Source organism: Rhodamnia argentea, chromosome 2, assembly GCF_020921035.1.
Source record: "Rhodamnia argentea isolate NSW1041297 chromosome 2, ASM2092103v1, whole genome shotgun sequence".
NCBI classification, from domain to species: Eukaryota; Viridiplantae; Streptophyta; class Magnoliopsida; order Myrtales; family Myrtaceae; genus Rhodamnia; species Rhodamnia argentea.
The window spans coordinates 33316683-33333912 of NC_063151.1; the positions used below are offsets into that span (position 1 = coordinate 33316683).

At 43.5% G+C, this 17230-nt stretch overlaps 2 protein-coding genes across 4 annotated transcripts; both read left to right on the forward strand.

Annotated features, from left to right (window-relative positions):
• The first annotated feature begins 2142 nt into the window (after nt 1-2142).
• Nucleotides 2143-7879, forward strand: LOC115739531 (probable alkaline/neutral invertase D). Of its 3 annotated transcripts, none has more exons than XM_030672665.2 (5): nt 2143-2294; nt 2942-3383; nt 3810-4241; nt 5284-5842; nt 7384-7879. In XM_030672665.2, exons 2-5 carry the CDS (start codon nt 2997-2999, stop codon nt 7677-7679), a joined length of 1674 nt encoding a protein of 557 aa, XP_030528525.1. In that variant the 5' UTR covers nt 2143-2294; nt 2942-2996; the 3' UTR covers nt 7680-7879. The 3 variants fall into 3 exon arrangements, with proteins under 3 accessions (XP_030528525.1, XP_030528533.1, XP_048131302.1); XM_030672673.2 differs by having other exon boundaries at nt 2163-2294; nt 2938-3383; XM_048275345.1 differs by lacking the exon at nt 2143-2294 and adding an exon at nt 2317-2511.
• A 4884-nt stretch (nt 7880-12763) lies between these two features.
• On the forward strand, nt 12764-14720 carry LOC115739543 (transcription factor TCP23). The gene is made up of 2 exons (XM_030672687.2): nt 12764-12826; nt 12958-14720. Exon 2 carries the CDS (start codon nt 13120-13122, stop codon nt 14479-14481), a length of 1362 nt encoding a protein of 453 aa, XP_030528547.1. The 5' UTR covers nt 12764-12826; nt 12958-13119; the 3' UTR covers nt 14482-14720.
• The last annotated feature ends 2510 nt before the right edge of the window (nt 14721-17230 follow it).

The window sequence follows — 17230 nt, forward strand, 5'->3', positions numbered from 1 at the left end:
AAAAAATCCACAAAATATTAAAAAATTTAAAAATAAACTAATAAAAAATAGTGAAGCGGTTGCAGCAGCGATGGATCACAACCCTCGCCGCCGCCGCCGCCCCACCATCGTTGGCAATGGCCGGCGAGGGGTGGAGGATGGCCGAGGGGGTTCGCCGAGCCCGACGACCCCACCGAGGCCTCGCAAACCCACGGCGAGGCCGACCTCGCCCAGATTTGGTAATTTACTAAAAAAATTAACGTAGAATTGTTGAAGCTTGGTAATTTATTAAAAAAATGAGAAATTCTTGACACCAACTCTTCTCCTCCAAGCCACGATATGTTATTACCAAAATAATATATTTAAAAAAAAAATCCCTGCTTGATGACTCGGATTGCGTCAATTTTGTCCAAAATCCCGTGGAAATCTTTTGTCCCTGCAATTCAGTTTAGGACAGCGATGTCCGTGAACCTTAAGATACGTCGCCTCTGTATTCTTTAGAGAGGGGAATTTGGTTAGTGAAAGAAGCTTTGATTCAATCAATGCTATAACCTAAAATCAAAAATTGGTTAACGGGTACTCAAGGAATCTCCGGCAAAGATTATTAATTTTTTTTTTCAAACCAGACAGTGTAAACGTGTGTTATGTCGTCGAGTCGATTAAGTAATTTGTTTACTAGACAATTCAACCGCGCTAAACGCCAGTGGTTAATTTTGAGCGTAGTACCAAAATACTGATGGCATTTATCTCTGCAAGTACTATGTCCCGGTCAATGGATGTGAGAGACAGGTGCCCTATAAAATGGCCCCAATAAGCTTATTAAGGGCAAATATCTACACCGGTTTAAAGATCAATCAGAGATGGGTCGACCTATTTTCGAGTATTCCAGTAAGATTCACAATTCCTTATCGGATCTACATGTGAACGAAGAGATTACGATCTCAACTTCGTGAGATCGATTAACTACGAACAAGTCAAGATCGGGACAGGATAGCTTTTAATGGAAATCCATCGGTTTCATTGGCCTTGAGTCGGGGTTTCTAAATATGCGCGAATCGTTTTTAGCATCACACCACTATTTTACGGAAAATTATTAGATGCTTTTGATCAAAGAGCAATTTCGAAAAACCTAATTTCAATAATTAAATCACGACAGTATGGATAATTTCAGATTCATGTATGGACACAATTCATTAAACGATTCCCCTTGAACAGACACGAGAAGAAACCCTTTTTTTTTCGAACAACACAAGGTACAATTCGAAAAAGCGAACCCAAAAAGAAAAAAAGGTGATTTTACTTTTGGATATGCTTCATTCTATTTCCAACTCGAGGAACCTATACTGTGAATGCTTTCTGGAGAAAAAATCAATTTAGACCGCAATATCGATTATCTATGGATGGAACATTCCCCTTTGTCTTCGGAATCCGAAATTCCTCCAATTTTTGGAAACTTTATTTTCCAAGATCTCAAAATTTGGACCGAGGGCCGGAGACCGCTCTCGGTCGGAACCGAAAACATTTTTCATAGTCACGTGAAAATTTTGAATTCCTCGTACCATTGTTTCGCATAAATCCAACCAAAAAAAAAAAAGGAAACCCTATAACTTTATCCTCTCCATCTCCACTTTCCCCCCCAAAAAAAAAGAAGAAGAAGAAAGAAATATATTTAACTGGATAATTAATATTGTGGATAAGGAATTAAAATGGCTAATATTATTTCCATAAACGGGATGAAGAAAGGAACTTCACCGGAGCAGCTCCGGCGAGAGAACGGGGAGATACTCGGTAAATACAGAGGGGAGAGAAGGGTAGTTACCGGTGACCGGTGAACACTGCCTCCCCGCCTTCCCACCTAACCCTCGGTAAATAAATAAATAAAAATTAAAAAAATAAAAAGACCGAATCGCCAACTTGGCACTGGGGAGGTCCCCCAATCTCCGAGGTCAGACTCGCGTCCTTATTATCCACGTAGGACTGCCCTAAATTTTTTTTATTTTTTATTTTTCCTATTTCGCCCCCACCCCTCGTGTCCCCACTCCACCGGCTATTGCCGGTATCTTCTCTTACATAAATATAAAACTTTTCATTTAAAACATCCCCAAAATAATCAGCTTGTGATCTCTCTCTCTCTCTCTATCTGTCTGGCTGCCTGCCTGGGCTTTGCTATAAATAACAGCTCGCGACGCCATGCCTCTTTTTCCCCCCTCCTCCTCTCTCTCCCTCCCCCATTTCCTATCCGCGGAGAAAGCGCCGGCGACCGGCCGGAGAATATCCTCTCGCTCTTCTCCCCTGCCCGGCGGCGTCCCCTCGAGGTTCGGGTCCCTGTCTCTCGTTCTCGGAGTTTCGAGTGACGGTGTCGTCGCTGTTTTTCCCCTTGGGTCTTTGATCGGTGTGCATTAGCGGGTGCGGCAGATCTGGTCTTTTCTTAATTAGCTTCACCCTCTGGTCAAAGCCTGCAAATTTAGCTGATCCTTTTGGTGCTCCATGCGTTTGGCTCCGTTTTGGAGGTGGATCTCGCATTTGACGCCGTGCGTGTTGCCGTTTATATTGCGTCCCTTCTCGAGAGTCGGGAATCTGTTTGCTTAGTTTTTTTGCATTTTGCAGTCATCGTTGAGAATGTCGCATGTTTTTCCTCGACGTTTGGTGGTATCTTTGTATGTAGAGGATATGAGGATTCAGAATGTGCATGTAGATTCTAGCTGCGGGCTCTGTCTGAAACTTCTCGTGTTGACAATCTTGCTCTATAGTAAAAAGAATGTGACTGATTGGTTTGGAAAGGGTAATCAGCAGCTAATTGTGGTAAAAAGTAGGCTTCGCTATTATCTTGCAACCCAAAAAGAAAGACTATCAGGCATACTTTGGGTTTTGAGCTGGTCTTCTGCTATGATCTTATTCCTTTTGCTGTACTAATCTCTTTTGACCATCAAGTAACCCTGTGATTTCATATGTTGGAAGACAGAGTCCTCTTTCACTGTGTGGTTTATAAGGAGCGATAACAAGGAGAAGGAGAAAACATGGACGGGACCAAAGAGACAGGAATGCGCAATGTTAGCTCGCACTGCTCGATCAATGATATGTTTGACGAGGATTTCTCCCGTCTTCTTGACAAGCCGAAGCTTAACATCGAGCGGCAGAGATCTTTCGATGAGAGGTCCCTCAGTGAGCTCTCAATTGGGCTCACGAGGGTTGGATTGGATAACCTGGAGAGCACATATTCACCTGGGAGAAGGTCGGGGTTTGACACCCCAGCATCATCAACTCGCAACTCTTTTGAACCTCATCCTATGGTGGCTGATGCCTGGGAGGCTCTAAGAAAATCTCTGGTGTATTTCCGTGGTCAACCAGTGGGGACAATCGCTGCTGTTGACCATGCTTCTGAGGAAGTCTTGAACTATGACCAGGTATAGGAATGGACCAAACAATGAAGGCTGTTCAGTGTTGGGTCAGATTCTACAGTTTGTATGGAATGCATCACAAAACAGGGATCAGAAATGCTTAAATTATATGCTAAAGCGGACCCTTAGAAATTGGCTGATTAAAACTATTGTAGCTTGGGACATTAGAACTCGATAAAATGTGGAAAAGTCCCATTCGCCTCTGATTTCTAGAAATTCATAGATACGATTAGAATGATGTAGTGATGGTATCGATAAGGGGTAAGTTAAGAGTTGAGAAAGTGGTCTAGATGAGATTTTGATAATCATGTGCAGTATTTGTTGGGCTTGTCAGAGTTGATTGTGATGAACTTGACTGCCCTCGTAACTTGATTGGTGAGACAGTAAAGTTTAACGCTTTGAAACTTTCCTTTCGTCCTTGTGCTTGTTTAGGTGTTTGTTCGGGATTTTGTCCCCAGTGCACTGGCTTTTCTAATGAATGGGGAGCCAGATATTGTCAAGAATTTCCTGTTGAAGACTTTACGTCTTCAAGGATGGGAGAAAAGAGTAGACAGATTCAAGCTTGGGGAAGGGGCAATGCCAGCTAGCTTCAAAGTCTTGCATGATCCTTTACGGAAAACAGATACTCTTGTTGCAGATTTTGGCGAGAGTGCAATTGGAAGAGTTGCACCAGTTGACTCCGGGTTTTGGTGGATTATCCTGCTTCGTGCCTATACGAAGTCCACGGGAGATCTGTCTTTGGCAGAGACGCCAGAGTGTCAGAAGGGGATGAGACTTATATGTTCTCTTTGCCTGTCTGAGGGTTTCGATACTTTTCCTACTTTACTTTGTGCTGATGGTTGCTCAATGGTTGATCGAAGAATGGTGAGTAAACCTCTCTCGATAACCATTTTTGTTCATTACATGTCATAATAGTAAGTGGATGTTAATGCTATTCTGGCTGTATCTAACTTCACTATCCCTCATTACCTATCATTCCACCTCTCTGTAATTATGGGTGTTAGTGAACCGGCAGCCATTAAGGTATTTTTCACACATTTATTCAAAATTTTAAGTTGGCTAATCAGCCTAAATGAACTATTTCTAGTTTTAATTAGATTGTGGGAATTCTGCCACCTTGTAGGTGAGATTTATGGAAGTAAATGAACGGAATCTGTAACCTTCACTTGATCTGACAAAGCATTACTTAGACTCGCAACTATTACCATTTCGGTGATAACTTGCTCTGGTCATTGTAGAATTCCCTCTCCATTCAATTATGCGAGGAAAGTGACGAGGATTATGGATAATGTTAGTCAAACTGGACTTTATCTTCTCTTATCCAACAAGCTTTTTATTTGTTAGTCTGACCTTATCTTTCCTTTAGGTCTTAGTCGAGTGTATTGAGAACTAAGTGATTATGTCACCAGTCGAAAGTTTGTACATGAATGAAACCTAATTTGACCTTCAGATAGTGCTATCAATGATGTGCTGCTGATTAAAGTGACCATCCACACTTATTGGTTCGTGGAGTTCCTTCGTCTCCGATGATCAATTTCATGTGAATTGGATTAACAATTTAGTGCATCTCTCACTTGCATGGTAGACAGCTTCTTTAACAGCTATAATTTTTCATATTTGTGTTTTAACAACTGAGAATTGAATGAGATGATAAATCTTTACTTTCTCTAGTTGTGTTGCATGCCAAGAGAATGAGATGATACATCTGATTTTCCGTTTGCCTTCACTAGTAACTAAAATCATTTTCCCATTAGTTCTTGGGAAGAACTTATAACATCGTATATGGATGTGTTTTCAGTTTGTCTTTTGACTTTATACTCTTTCCACGTACTGTAGCTGGCTTCTACTGGCTTTATATTATCTTGAAGGTTGGCATTGACGCCTCTTTCGTTGAACTGATTTACAGGGCATCTATGGCTACCCAATAGAAATTCAGGCACTTTTCTTTATGGCTTTGAGATGTGCTTTGGCAATGCTAAAACATGATGCGGAAGGAAAAGAATGCATCGAGAGAATTGTCAAACGCTTACATGCCTTGAGCTATCACATGCGAAGTTATTTCTGGCTTGACTTCCAACAACTAAATGACATATACCGATATAAAACTGAGGAATATTCCCATACTGCAGTAAATAAGTTTAATGTTATTCCTGATTCAATCCCGGAATGGGTATTTGACTTTATGCCGACGCGTGGTGGTTACTTTATTGGCAATGTCAGTCCTGCAAGGATGGATTTCAGATGGTTTGCTTTGGGTAATTGTGTAGCAATATTGGCATCACTTGCTACTCCGGAGCAATCAATGGCTATTATGGATCTTATAGAAGCTCGCTGGGAGGAGTTGGTGGGGGAAATGCCTCTAAAAATAAGCTATCCTGCTTTGGAAGGCCATGAATGGCGGATAGTGACTGGTTGTGATCCTAAGAATACCAGATGGAGTTATCACAATGGAGGATCTTGGCCAGGTCTGTTCCTTTCTTTTCTGATATATTCCTTCAAGTTATTCAGATTTATCATTTGGGAAACTTTCTTATATGTGATTATCATGTCTACGTCTTTCAATTGAAAAAATCTGGTCGTTGTTGGTATTCAATGATTAAGATGAATGGATTTATGAGTGGCTGTTAACAGATATGATGACATTAGAGCTTTAGGGAAGGGAGGAGTGGGAGAATATGTTTACTGATAGTTCTGTTTTCTTACTTGGGTGTGCTTTTATGAGCTCTTTGGTTGGCAAGGACTGAGATTAAAAACAGTTCAAGAAGTAGCATTTAATGGTAAAGCCACAAACCTTGGGTGTGCAAGGGATGCTCCTTCCTTCTTCCTTAATTGTGTGTGGAAACTGGGTGTCTGATCATTTTGTGGACTTGGAATGTTTTCTTAAGAAGATCTTTACTAATAACACTCAGATTTAATATAATAAAGCCTTCACGGAGGCAAAGCAAAAATTGACTGCAAGCCTAGAGGCACCAGTTACTTGAAACCAGATAAATGCTTTATGTTACTTAAAAGAGTAACTAAGCGAATGAAACCACAATTTCACCTACTTGCCTTGGCAGTGGGGCAAAGTCAAAGCTAGTGTGGTTGAGATTCAGATAGCTGCTTCATCTTGACCTGGATGATGACGAAATATGCTCATATAACTGCTTCGGTGATTTACTTTATGCCCACGTGCATACTCGGGCTATTCACGTCATCTATGTGCATGATTCCCCAAAGTTGACTTTTATTGCCCGTAGTTATGATTTCTTAGTTGCTTGTTATTAATAAATGCACATAAAAGAAAGTTTTTGGAAATTATGGACAAAGGATATGGTATGCTTATGATTTCTTAGTTGCTTGTTATTAATCAATGCACATAAAAGAAAGTTTTTGGAAATTATGGACGGAGGATATGGTATGCTTCTGCTGCTTGCATATATTTCCTGCTTTCAAACAGGGTAGATCATTTGGGGGGCGCAAAGATATTGATCTGAATCGATATGAGAACGAGACATCTTAATCTTCCCAAGTTTTGTCACTGGAATTTGTTGAAACCCTTTGTATTTAAGTGCACATTAAGCTCAATCATCTTCAATGATAGGTTGGTCTCCAATTAACTGATGATTTTGATAGGATCCACCATACTTCTTTGAACCCGATTTACTTCCTGCTGTAGCCGCTACTACGTATGAAGTCCAGGTCTAGCGTACGAACGAGCCAAGGGTCTAGGATTTTTTCTAAATAACTTTCAACCGTTTAATAGACAGCTCCTTTGAATCGGGTGCCCCCACAGTAAGAACTCTTGTAGTATGAAAGGGATGGCTGTAGGATCTCCACAATAACCTTGAGACTGATTATTTCAGTTGTGAATCCTTGAGCATGATTCAGTTTTAGGCATTTTAATAAAAGCAGATCCAAGTCCTGACTCTTCTTTCAGACTTTTTCCAAGCTATCTCATTCTTGGCTTGTGTTTCTAACTCAGCTCTCTCTTGGTATTACTGTTGCTCCATCATAACCAATGCAGTGCTTCTGTGGTTGTTAACGGCTGCTTGCATCAAGACTGGGCGGCCACAAATTGCGAGACGAGCAATTGATCTGGCTGAGACCCGTTTGTTGAAGGACAGCTGGCCGGAATATTATGATGGTACACTAGGTAGATATATTGGCAAGCAGGCAAGAAAGTACCAAACATGGTCTATAGCAGGATATTTGGTGGCGAAGATGATGCTGGAGGATCCTTCACACTTGGGAATGATTTCCCTGGAAGAGGACAAGCAGATGAAGCCAGTGATTAAGAGATCTTCTTCTTGGACTTGCTGAAAAAATCCCGACAGTAGGAAAAAGGGCAGAGAAATCGAAAAGAGAACACATGTGAGATTAGCTTGTTCTTACGGCCATATTCTTTTGGTGATTTGCCTCTTGTAGGTTTGTTTTGAACCCTTCTGAAAGTTTGGTTTTGTGTACAATAGCAACTGCTAAATTGCATCAAGCTTGCTGAATAAAAAGGAGAACATTCTGGTACTGGTGCAGTTTTGTAAATATTTTGCCTGCAGTATGAGCTGTGCTCTCCTATCTTGCGAGTGATTCTCAGTTTCGCTAACATGATGGTAGAACTTTGGGCAAAATTTTGGGACATCCATGCCAAAAAGATGCTTTGTTTTACCAGTCATTAATGTGTTCAAGCTGCTGGTGTTGTTCTAGAAATGGTAGGTATCCTTGAGAGTCTATGTTCGATTGAGTTTGCTATGTTGGTGGATTTCTTTTTTGACCTTTCTTGTAAACTATTTTTTTAGCAAGTGTTTGAGATTTCTTTTGTGGCCTCTTGATTTCACCTTCAAGCCTGGTTGGAGGCTTAACAAAACCTGTCGAGCCCACCCGTCATGATAAGTTGGTCATCAGTTTTGATCTTGATAGTCCTGAACATAGTGATCCCTTACAATTTGACTCTGCCTTGGGGCTGTCTATCTTTGATAAAATTCGACTTTCATGAACGAAATGTCTGGCGAAACCCAAAGTCATGCGAATAATCGAACTTAGAATACTTCATTTTAAACATGTTTGGCAACAATTTAAAAATTTACATTGACATGATTGGATCCGAATAATAAGTCGAATTAGACACTTGAACATAACTAGTGATGTAGACCCGACTAAGATAGAGCGTAGGCAATCTCAATAAGTTATTAGTCGATTTTGACAATAGCTTGAACCTTCAATAGATTTCTCTTCGTATTGGATCAATACACAAGATAAGAAATTTTCTCCCCAATTCACAACATCACACGCTGACAAAGCAAAGAGAGATCCAACATTATTTGTATGAGGGATAATCACGTAAATAACTACGAATTTCGGCCCAATGTGCAATATTTTTCTTGAACTTTCAATTTATTTAACATAGTCATCGAACTTTCGGCACATGTTCAATTTAGTCTCCGAACCATATGAAAATATTCAACGTTATTTTCGAACTTGAATTAATAAAATGACAACATTTGAACATTTTCATACAATCCAAAAATTAAATTGAATAAATAGAACAAATTGAAAGTTTGCACGGCACGTCATGCTAAATTTCGGGGATCATTTTTGTTATTTCTCTTTCTACAAAAAAGCCCACCTCCACATAAGGGAATGTGTGTGTGTGAGAGAGAGAGAGAGAGAGTCCGTAAGCTATAGCAGAATGGTCCGTACAAGACCCATCAAGTTTAGGGCGTGTTGAAAGAAACTTTGCATTTCATCTCAGGAGTTGACAAAGCTTTTGCCACATGCAAAGTTTTCCCGCTCGTAAACGGGGCCGTACGTGTCGGAACGACAATGTACGTACTTTGTCCCAATCATTTTCCCCATAGGCATGTCTGAGAATCTCGAAGAATGGGATTAATCTTTTATATGGGGGCAAAAAAAAATTAGCTCTCCCCGCATAGCCCGAGCAACAACAACAACGATTTAACCTGTCCATATCCTCTTGCCCCTCGTAGAGATGGAAGAAAAAAAACATGCTTTTCCCAATAATTGAGACATAAATTAATCCCCCTCCCCACAAAAAAAAAAAGTTGCTGATGTGAGGAAAAAAAAAAAGGTGCGTGTGATGGGGAATCTGAGGTGGGTTTTTTGCTTTCAGGCGACTCAACTTGGACTTTGTCAAACGTGTTTCACCAAAAGATTACAAAGTTCGCGTCTTTTGTGCCTTTTTTTTTTTTTTGGCCTTTTTTGAAGTGGAGCAAGGTGGAGTTGACTGGCCGATGCCCCTGTGAGCAGCCTATAATAAGTAGTAGTCTGCTGCCAAGTTGGCACAAATTTTTTGTTGCTGTATTATTCCATTGGGGGGTGGGGGGGCTCACTTCTCAGGGCTGTGATTTGAAAATTTGGCCCAACCGAAAACAATGAGGCAAATTAGACCGCCAACGAGGCATCGGACGAGTTGATAAGACGCCTAGATTTTAGACAGTTAAATTGATGAGTCCCAAATTTGACTTCTAGCAATCACGTCTTGGGGACTTATCCGGTGGTATTGGAAAATTTTTTATTATCCCGTGGAATAGTTTATTGTACGTGAGAAATTTCGGTTATAAAAAAAAAATAAAAAGGCAAAAAGAGAAAGTGAGAGAAATCACAAAAAATTTTAGAAAGGAAAGAAAAGGAAGAGTTGGGGCTGGTGTTGGGGAATGAGCTGTCTCCCGTCATTAGATGCTCATCTGAGCTGTCTGGCTTCTGCTTTGAATGTCGTACCATAATTGCCATGTTGCCGTGGTCCCACCAAACTCGTCTCTCTCTCTCTCTCTCTCTCTCTGTCATGTTGCTTTTCCATATTTCATTTGACTCCCCGGATGAATTCTTGTTTGCTTTAGGCGGCGGGTATGTTTTTGTATTTACGTGCGGTCGATTCTTAAAACTTGAAATCTTACGGTCACACGTTTGCTGTATTCATCTCTCTCAAGTGGGATAGAATTCGCAACCCCGTACTGCAAAATCCCTAACTTTAGTACTTCTTCTCTCCTCGCATCGCGACGTTCCTGACATTTTTCAAAGAATCTTGGGTCCGCCACGGGTCAGCGCCCGAGCCGTGGGCGTCCGTTTTAGATTGGAAAACTCGAAAGCCCCGGGCCGGTCGGACCCCAATTTTGACCTCGTATCTGCCTCTTCTTTTTCCGACCGGGCATGAGATGCTCAGACCGACCTGCATCACGCGCTGTTCGGTTCGATCTTGTGGTTACAATGCCGAAGAAGGGTGGCGACGTGCACGGGGAATTGGGATCGCAAGGTGTTCGACGAAATGCCACAACGGCGAGGGTCGGACCCTTGTGAATGAGCAAGTAACGAACAACATGTTTTCATCAAACAGTGCCAGGGGGAGAGGGGAGGGGAGCGGAGCGGAAGGAGTTTTTGACTCGTGGGTTTCTGTGACGTGCAAGGGAGGACAGGGAGGAGAAAGAGAGGGGAAAATGAGTGGCTGTTGCTCAATGATCGAGGAGAGGGAGGGAGTGGACCGATAAGAGTTTAGAGTCGTAGGGGACCCTGAAGTAAAGATCTGGCGCGAGGGTGGTGAATTTCATATGAGAACCAGAGCATTTATGAGGAGGCTCTGTTGATTCTGCAGTACCCTTTTTGTCTGCACTCGATTCATTGCTACTTGGTCGCTCCCCCGCCCTCTCTCTCTCTCTCTCTCCCCCGCCTCTTGGCCAGGATGAGTAAAATCGAACTACAAAGTCGTCCTCCGCTCGGTTTTGTCTTCGGCACGCTTGGTAAAGTTTGAGCCATGCCGGCTAACTTTGCTGTTTCATGTGGAGAGAACTATGAACTGCGAACAACGAAACGCGGGTGGAGTTGTAGGGGACACCCCTCAACGTGACTTCAGGCCAGGTTGATTAGTATGCACCGTGTCCCGAACCGATCGGCGGGGCCCACCCGAGACTAGACTCCCGCGGTCGACGTCTCCGATTAACCTGGACTCATGCAGAGTTCGGATCTGATTAAACATTTCACTCTATACGCCGAGTAAACTATGAATATCTCGCGAGCAGTGTGAAAACACGTGTATTATAATAAATACCTATTATACAATCAATGTCGGTCATTCATTTTCGCTCTCCTTCACTTATGGAAAAAAAAGGACATATTAACGGGTGTTCTCGAGCGACCGCCGAGTAAATTTGGTTTAGAAAGGAATAGAGAGCATTAGAAGTTCTAAAACTTGTTACGGAAGTGCGATTATGCTCTGAAAACGTTAAACGGATCCAATTAAGTCTGGAAACTTATCCTAACGAGATAACGAGAGAGAGAGAGAGAGAGAGAGAGAGAGAGAGAGAGAGAGAGAGAGAGATGGTAGACTTAATAAGCGTCATCAGGATCGTCATTGTCAACAAAGTGGCACGGATCAATAATCAGCGAGGAGTGAGCGAAGGAGGGAAGGGAACCAAAAAAAACAAAAAAGTGACGAAAGATGCCAAAAAAGGGGCAGCAAAAAGACCCTTGATAAAAAAATTTGGTCATTTTCTTATCCTTTCTTGTCTTTTCTTTCCCTCGAGTTTTCAACTTTTCCCTTTCCCCCCCTCCCACTCAAAAAAGTCCGACCCCCTCCGCAAATTAATTACGACTTTTTTCACTGTTGCCCTCTTTCGGACAGGACAAAGTGCGTGGACAAATAGATGGAAAATAGTTTTTGGATAATAGCAAACTCTTTGAACCCCCGATGATGGGAAATTTCAAAATAAATGCCCCAGCAAGTACAATCCTCCTCATGCTGGGAAAAGATTTTAAAAAAAAAAAAGAAAAAGAGAGAGCTGACTTGATTTTATTTGTTTATATATATATATATATGGTCAATATAACGTTATCCATTCCAATAAAAAAATATATATATATCGTTGTCCTCTTCTCTATCCGTATGTTTTTCCCTAATACTGTCAAGCTATATTGAATACGAGCCATTAAATTTGCATTGAAAATAAAAGTGGTTCAATTTAGATTGAATCATGTTCTGACTAGATCGGAATTTGGCCCAATCCACCTGTTTGACAGGGCTATAGACGAGTTTCTCGATTGTTACGGGCAAAGTGAGTTTTGTAATGTCGAAAGCATGATGGTTTGAAGATGGGCTTGTAACGTAAACGAGGGGGTTGGCTTCAGCCTTCATCCATCCCGTATCTGTAAAACGAATTCCTGCGTATATTCGACAGACACATGCATAACATACATCCGTGAAACACATGATGTAAGAAAAAAACAAAGAAAATTCCTAACGAGTGGGGGCCAGTGGCTCCATTGGAGAGGGTCCCCCACCTGCAACCAGTTGGACCCCATCACCCAACCCCAGCTCACACTCGATTCTTTCTCTCTCTTTCTCTCTCTCTAGCTTCCTCCTCCTCCTCCTTCTCCTTCTCCCACCTACTCTTCTCTCTCTACAAACAGAGAAGACAGCAGTCAATCACAAGAAAGAAAAACAAGATCCCCACGCACTTCCACTGGTCCTCTTGTGTCTGCCTCTTTCGATTTCCCTCCTCGCCATAACCAATCCACTCTCCTCATTTTTTTATTTTTTTTGGTGCCCTTTTTTAATATTCTCTCTCTTTCTCTCTCCACAATATCTTTGCTGCAGCGGCAGCAGGAGGAAGAAGGAAGGAAGGGAAGTTGCAAGGGAGGCCCCTGTCGGAAGAAGCAGCTCAGGATCGCCCCCACCATGTGTCCTGAAAATCGGAGCGAGGGTGGTTCCAGCTTGATGATGATGAATTGTGTTTGAATTACCCAATTACGAGAAGCTATGGAGTCCCAGAGCAACACCAACCAAAGCAGCAGCAATTCGGGCTCCGACCACCACAAGCACGACTCTGCCCCCACCGCTTCTCTGCAACTGGTCCCTCTCTCTTCTTCCTCCAATTCTGCTGCAGAACCCGGTCACTCTCACGGGTCAACCCTCCATGGCCCATTCATGGGCTCCATCTCTATCCAACCCCCAACTAAGCCCCCTAACCCCCCCTCCCTCCCTCCCAGCTCTACTTCTCCCGGTTCCAACCCCACCACCGCCATTACCAAGGCCGCCAAGAGGCCCACCAAGGACCGCCACACCAAGGTCGACGGCCGCGGCCGCCGCATCCGGATGCCCGCCGTCTGCGCCGCCCGCGTCTTCCAGCTCACCCGCGAGCTGGGCCACAAGTCCGACGGCGAGACCATCGAGTGGCTCCTCCAGCAGGCCGAGCCCGCTATCATCGCCGCCACCGGAACAGGCACCATCCCCGCCAACTTCTCCACCCTCAACGTCTCCATCCGCAGCAGTGGGTCCACCATCTCCGCCCCGCCCTCCAAGTCCGCCCCACTGTCCTTCCACGGCGGTCTCAGCCTCTACGGCGACGGCGGCGACGCGGGTAGGCGGCTTCTTGCCGGCGGCGGCGGGGCGCTCGGGTTCCACCACCAATTGTACACGCAGGTCCTCGGCTCGGACCAGGCCGGCGGCGGCGGCGGCAACAGCGATAATCCCGGAGACAGCTACATGACGAAGACGTTCAGGGAAGACCTCTTCAAAGAGTCCTCCCACCAGAGCAGCCCCGACGCAGCCTCCGCGGCTTTGCAGGCCGGTAACAAATCCGGAAGGCCCGGAATGCAAGAACAAGTACCCACCTCGGCCCGGTCCTCGTCGGGGGTCCTGCCAGCTCCCGCCATGTGGGCAGTGGCGCCCGCCACCACGAACGGCGGGAGCACGTTCTGGATGCTGCCGGTGGGGGGCGGAGGAGGGGGAGCCGCGGTGGCCGCCCCGGGGGCCGGGATGCACGAGGCCTCGATGTGGACGTTCCCGGCGGGGGCGGGAGGGGCGGCGATGCAAAGGGTGAACTTTCCGGGAGGGGGGAGGCTGACGCCGGTACAGCTAGCGGGTTCGATGATAGTACAACAGCCAATGGGACTAGGGATGACGGAGACGACGAGTATGGGGATCATGGGAGCACTAGGAGGTGGATACGGCAGTGGTGGTGGTAATAGCGGGAGGGTCAATCTGGGGATGAATTTGGAGCAGCAGCAGCAACAGCACCACCACCACCACCACCACAAGCAGGGCCAAGCTACGGGCGACGGCGGCGGGGGGAGTGATGGAGAAGATGATCATCACCATAATCATCCCACTGACTCGTGATAACGATGACGACGAAGGCGATAAGCAATAAGTTGCAGGTACATACTAAGTTGTGAAATCGGGTTTCGCTTTGGATATACTTTTTGGTTTTTGCCCTTTTGTCCACTGATCAAGTCAAGTGTGCGTGTAATTTCTCGATTTGTGGAGAGTAATCATTCTTGCTCAGGATTTTTAGCAGTCGTGTGCTCCTTCAGCTTAGAGTTATGATGAATTCTCCCTTTCTTTCTTGTCGTTTTCTTCTTTGGGGTGGGGGGGTTTGGAGCATTCCCCATCGTCTTCTTCCTCGGGATCTGCTGCTTTGATGCTGGTTCAGTTTCGGATCTGGTTTTTAGCTTTGGGTTCTTCAAAACGATGCCAATCATTTCGTCACAGCTCGAACATGACCTTAGATTTGCTGGGCTGCACTGGCCTCTCTGTCTCTCTCGCGCTGCAGAGTTGGCTTCATTCTTTTGTCATGATTAGAGCAATAATCAGATTATAATTATGGTTGTGAACTGGCGGGGAAGATGGAGGACAGCGACCAAACGACATCGTTTTCACGCTGACAGAGAAGTTCACGAGTACAGATTATTTAATTAGCTGGCAAATTTGGATCCTGGCTTCGCTTAGAGGGAAGGAATAGAGAGAGAGAGAAAACAGTATAAAAAATTTGGTACATATGTTCTGATGAATGCATTGCATTTGAGCATTGACATCTGCGTTATTCTTCGCGTGATCCGGTTCCATCCGCACGACCGAACGAGGCCTTAGGACTCGGACTCGTGTCCCGTTCTATCCCGAACCGTCTCGTCCCTTGCCACCGGGGTCCCATAATGTACCGAAAGTTTTTTATGTTGTCGCGTTCAATAATTTTTCTTGACCCCTTTAATTGGCATGATTACTATGATTGAGCGGTCCAATTTGTTTTACCTCTCTCGTATGAAGATGTTTTGTATGTAGTATGGTAAATGGAATCAACTGCAAAAAATAAAGTAAAGGTATAAGATTATGGGTGCGTTTGGTTCAGCATCTTGAAAGCTCGTAGGGAAAAATTTTGGATGCTTGGCAACCACTCTCAAAGAGTTTAAGGGTGAAAGTTGGCCTTGGTAGTACGGAAAGCTCAATGCTGATAGGGACTAATATTGAGATTTTAGCATTATTGAAAAATAGCCAGTTGCCTATTTTTCCCCCAAAACTTTACTAAAAATCTAATTTTACCCCTCTTAAAAAGTGAAACCTTAGATCGTTGTTCATCTTCCTTCTTGAGCTAGGGTGATCGGAAGAGAGGCGGCGAGGGTAAATCTGACTCGAGGGCCGGCGAGCCCTTACTAGGGGACCCCTAGTAAGGGCGCCCTGTGGTCGGGCGACCTTCGACAAGGGTAGCCTTGGTCATGCGACCTTGACAACGGTTAGGTGTGTCGGGCGACCATGTCGAGGGTCGCTTTGTGTAGCGTGACCTAGGCAATGGCAGCCTAGGTCTCGTGACCTTCGGCGTTTGTCCTTGGGTCGCACAACTTAGGTAGACTTAGCCAAGCGCCATCGACACTAGATCCGACTCACTGTTGGCAAAGGGTTTTGATATTTTAATAAAAAAAATGAAATAATTCTAGCCAAAGTCCTTTCCAATTATTTTTTTGCCAAATACTACTCGATCTAAAGTTGTCTTTCAAGTGAGTTTTAGTTGAAGGCCATTTGCATTTCCTCAAAGTCCATTAGGCTAAAGATATTTGCATTTTCTCAAAACTCATTTCGAAAGTCAAACGAAACGTGCCCTGTGTATATAAATTGTCCGAATCAATCAAAACCCTATGCTATGTTATTTTTTATGTTTCGATAAAAGAAATTACTTATACTCTATTTTTACGTTGTCATCAATCATTTTCATCTCATTATTTAGGAAAGAACTCTTCGAGTTTGTTTTTTTAAACTTCTCTTAATAATCGAAGCAATGATTAATTAAGGAGTTAATAGATGATCATCCAAGGAGTCATTTATGTCGAGAATTTCTTCGGCATTTCAAGCCACAAGAACAAAAGACGTCGATGTAAAACTCTCGAACACCATACGAAATGTGTCGATAAAGCTTAATTTAACTGTATATTTCGAGGGAAACAAAAAATTGAAGATAAGGGGTTACGTAATCGAGCTCCTTTCAACCTTGAAGGTACAATCAGACGGCCAACATTCGAGATTAAGCAAATTCCTTTCACGAACAAAAACGAAACATAATTGTTTGTAAAAAGACAATTAATTCTGTCGAATGCTTGCTCGACAGCCGTAACGGATTGGGCCGTCGCTCCTCAAGTGCAGAGGCTAATATGATTGGTTGTGACTTTGTGAAGATTCTCATTGGTCACGTGCCACGTCATCAATTTCTTGTCTAACTTTTCTGTTCATTGGAAATTAATTGTATTCCGTGCCCTTGTATATTCCCAAATTTAAAACATTTTTTCATCTTAAAAAGGGGGAAAAATAAAAAAGCTTGTCGGGACTAGAATTTGATGTCCTCCGATGAAGCTGTATAACTCGACATTGTGCCTGAAAAACCTCCGTTGTTTAGTCTCCTGTTCGGTCCATTGACGAAATTCACCTTCTCTTTTGCGAGATCGATGTTAGGTTTGGAGGGCAAACTCTTCATCAACCCTTTTTTTTTATTATTATCAAAAGTTTCATCCACTTTCTTAAAATATAGGTGAGAAATATCGCAGTTCAACTGCAAATCAAAATACATCCCATGCGACTTGGGAACAAAACAAGCTCCGAATAACAA

Excerpts from the sequence above, each read along its gene's own strand:
- LOC115739531 (XM_030672665.2), top strand. The coding sequence starts at position 2,997 with ATGGACGGGACCAAAGAGACAGGAATGCGCAATGTTAGCTCGCACTGC. Across the intron at positions 3,384-3,809 it reads AAGTCTTGAACTATGACCAG|GTGTTTGTTCGGGATTTTGT; the intron begins GTATAGGAATGG and ends GTGCTTGTTTAG. Across the intron at positions 4,242-5,283 it reads CAATGGTTGATCGAAGAATG|GGCATCTATGGCTACCCAAT; the intron begins GTGAGTAAACCT and ends ACTGATTTACAG.
- LOC115739543 (XM_030672687.2), top strand. The coding sequence starts at position 13,120 with ATGGAGTCCCAGAGCAACACCAACCAAAGCAGCAGCAATTCGGGCTCC.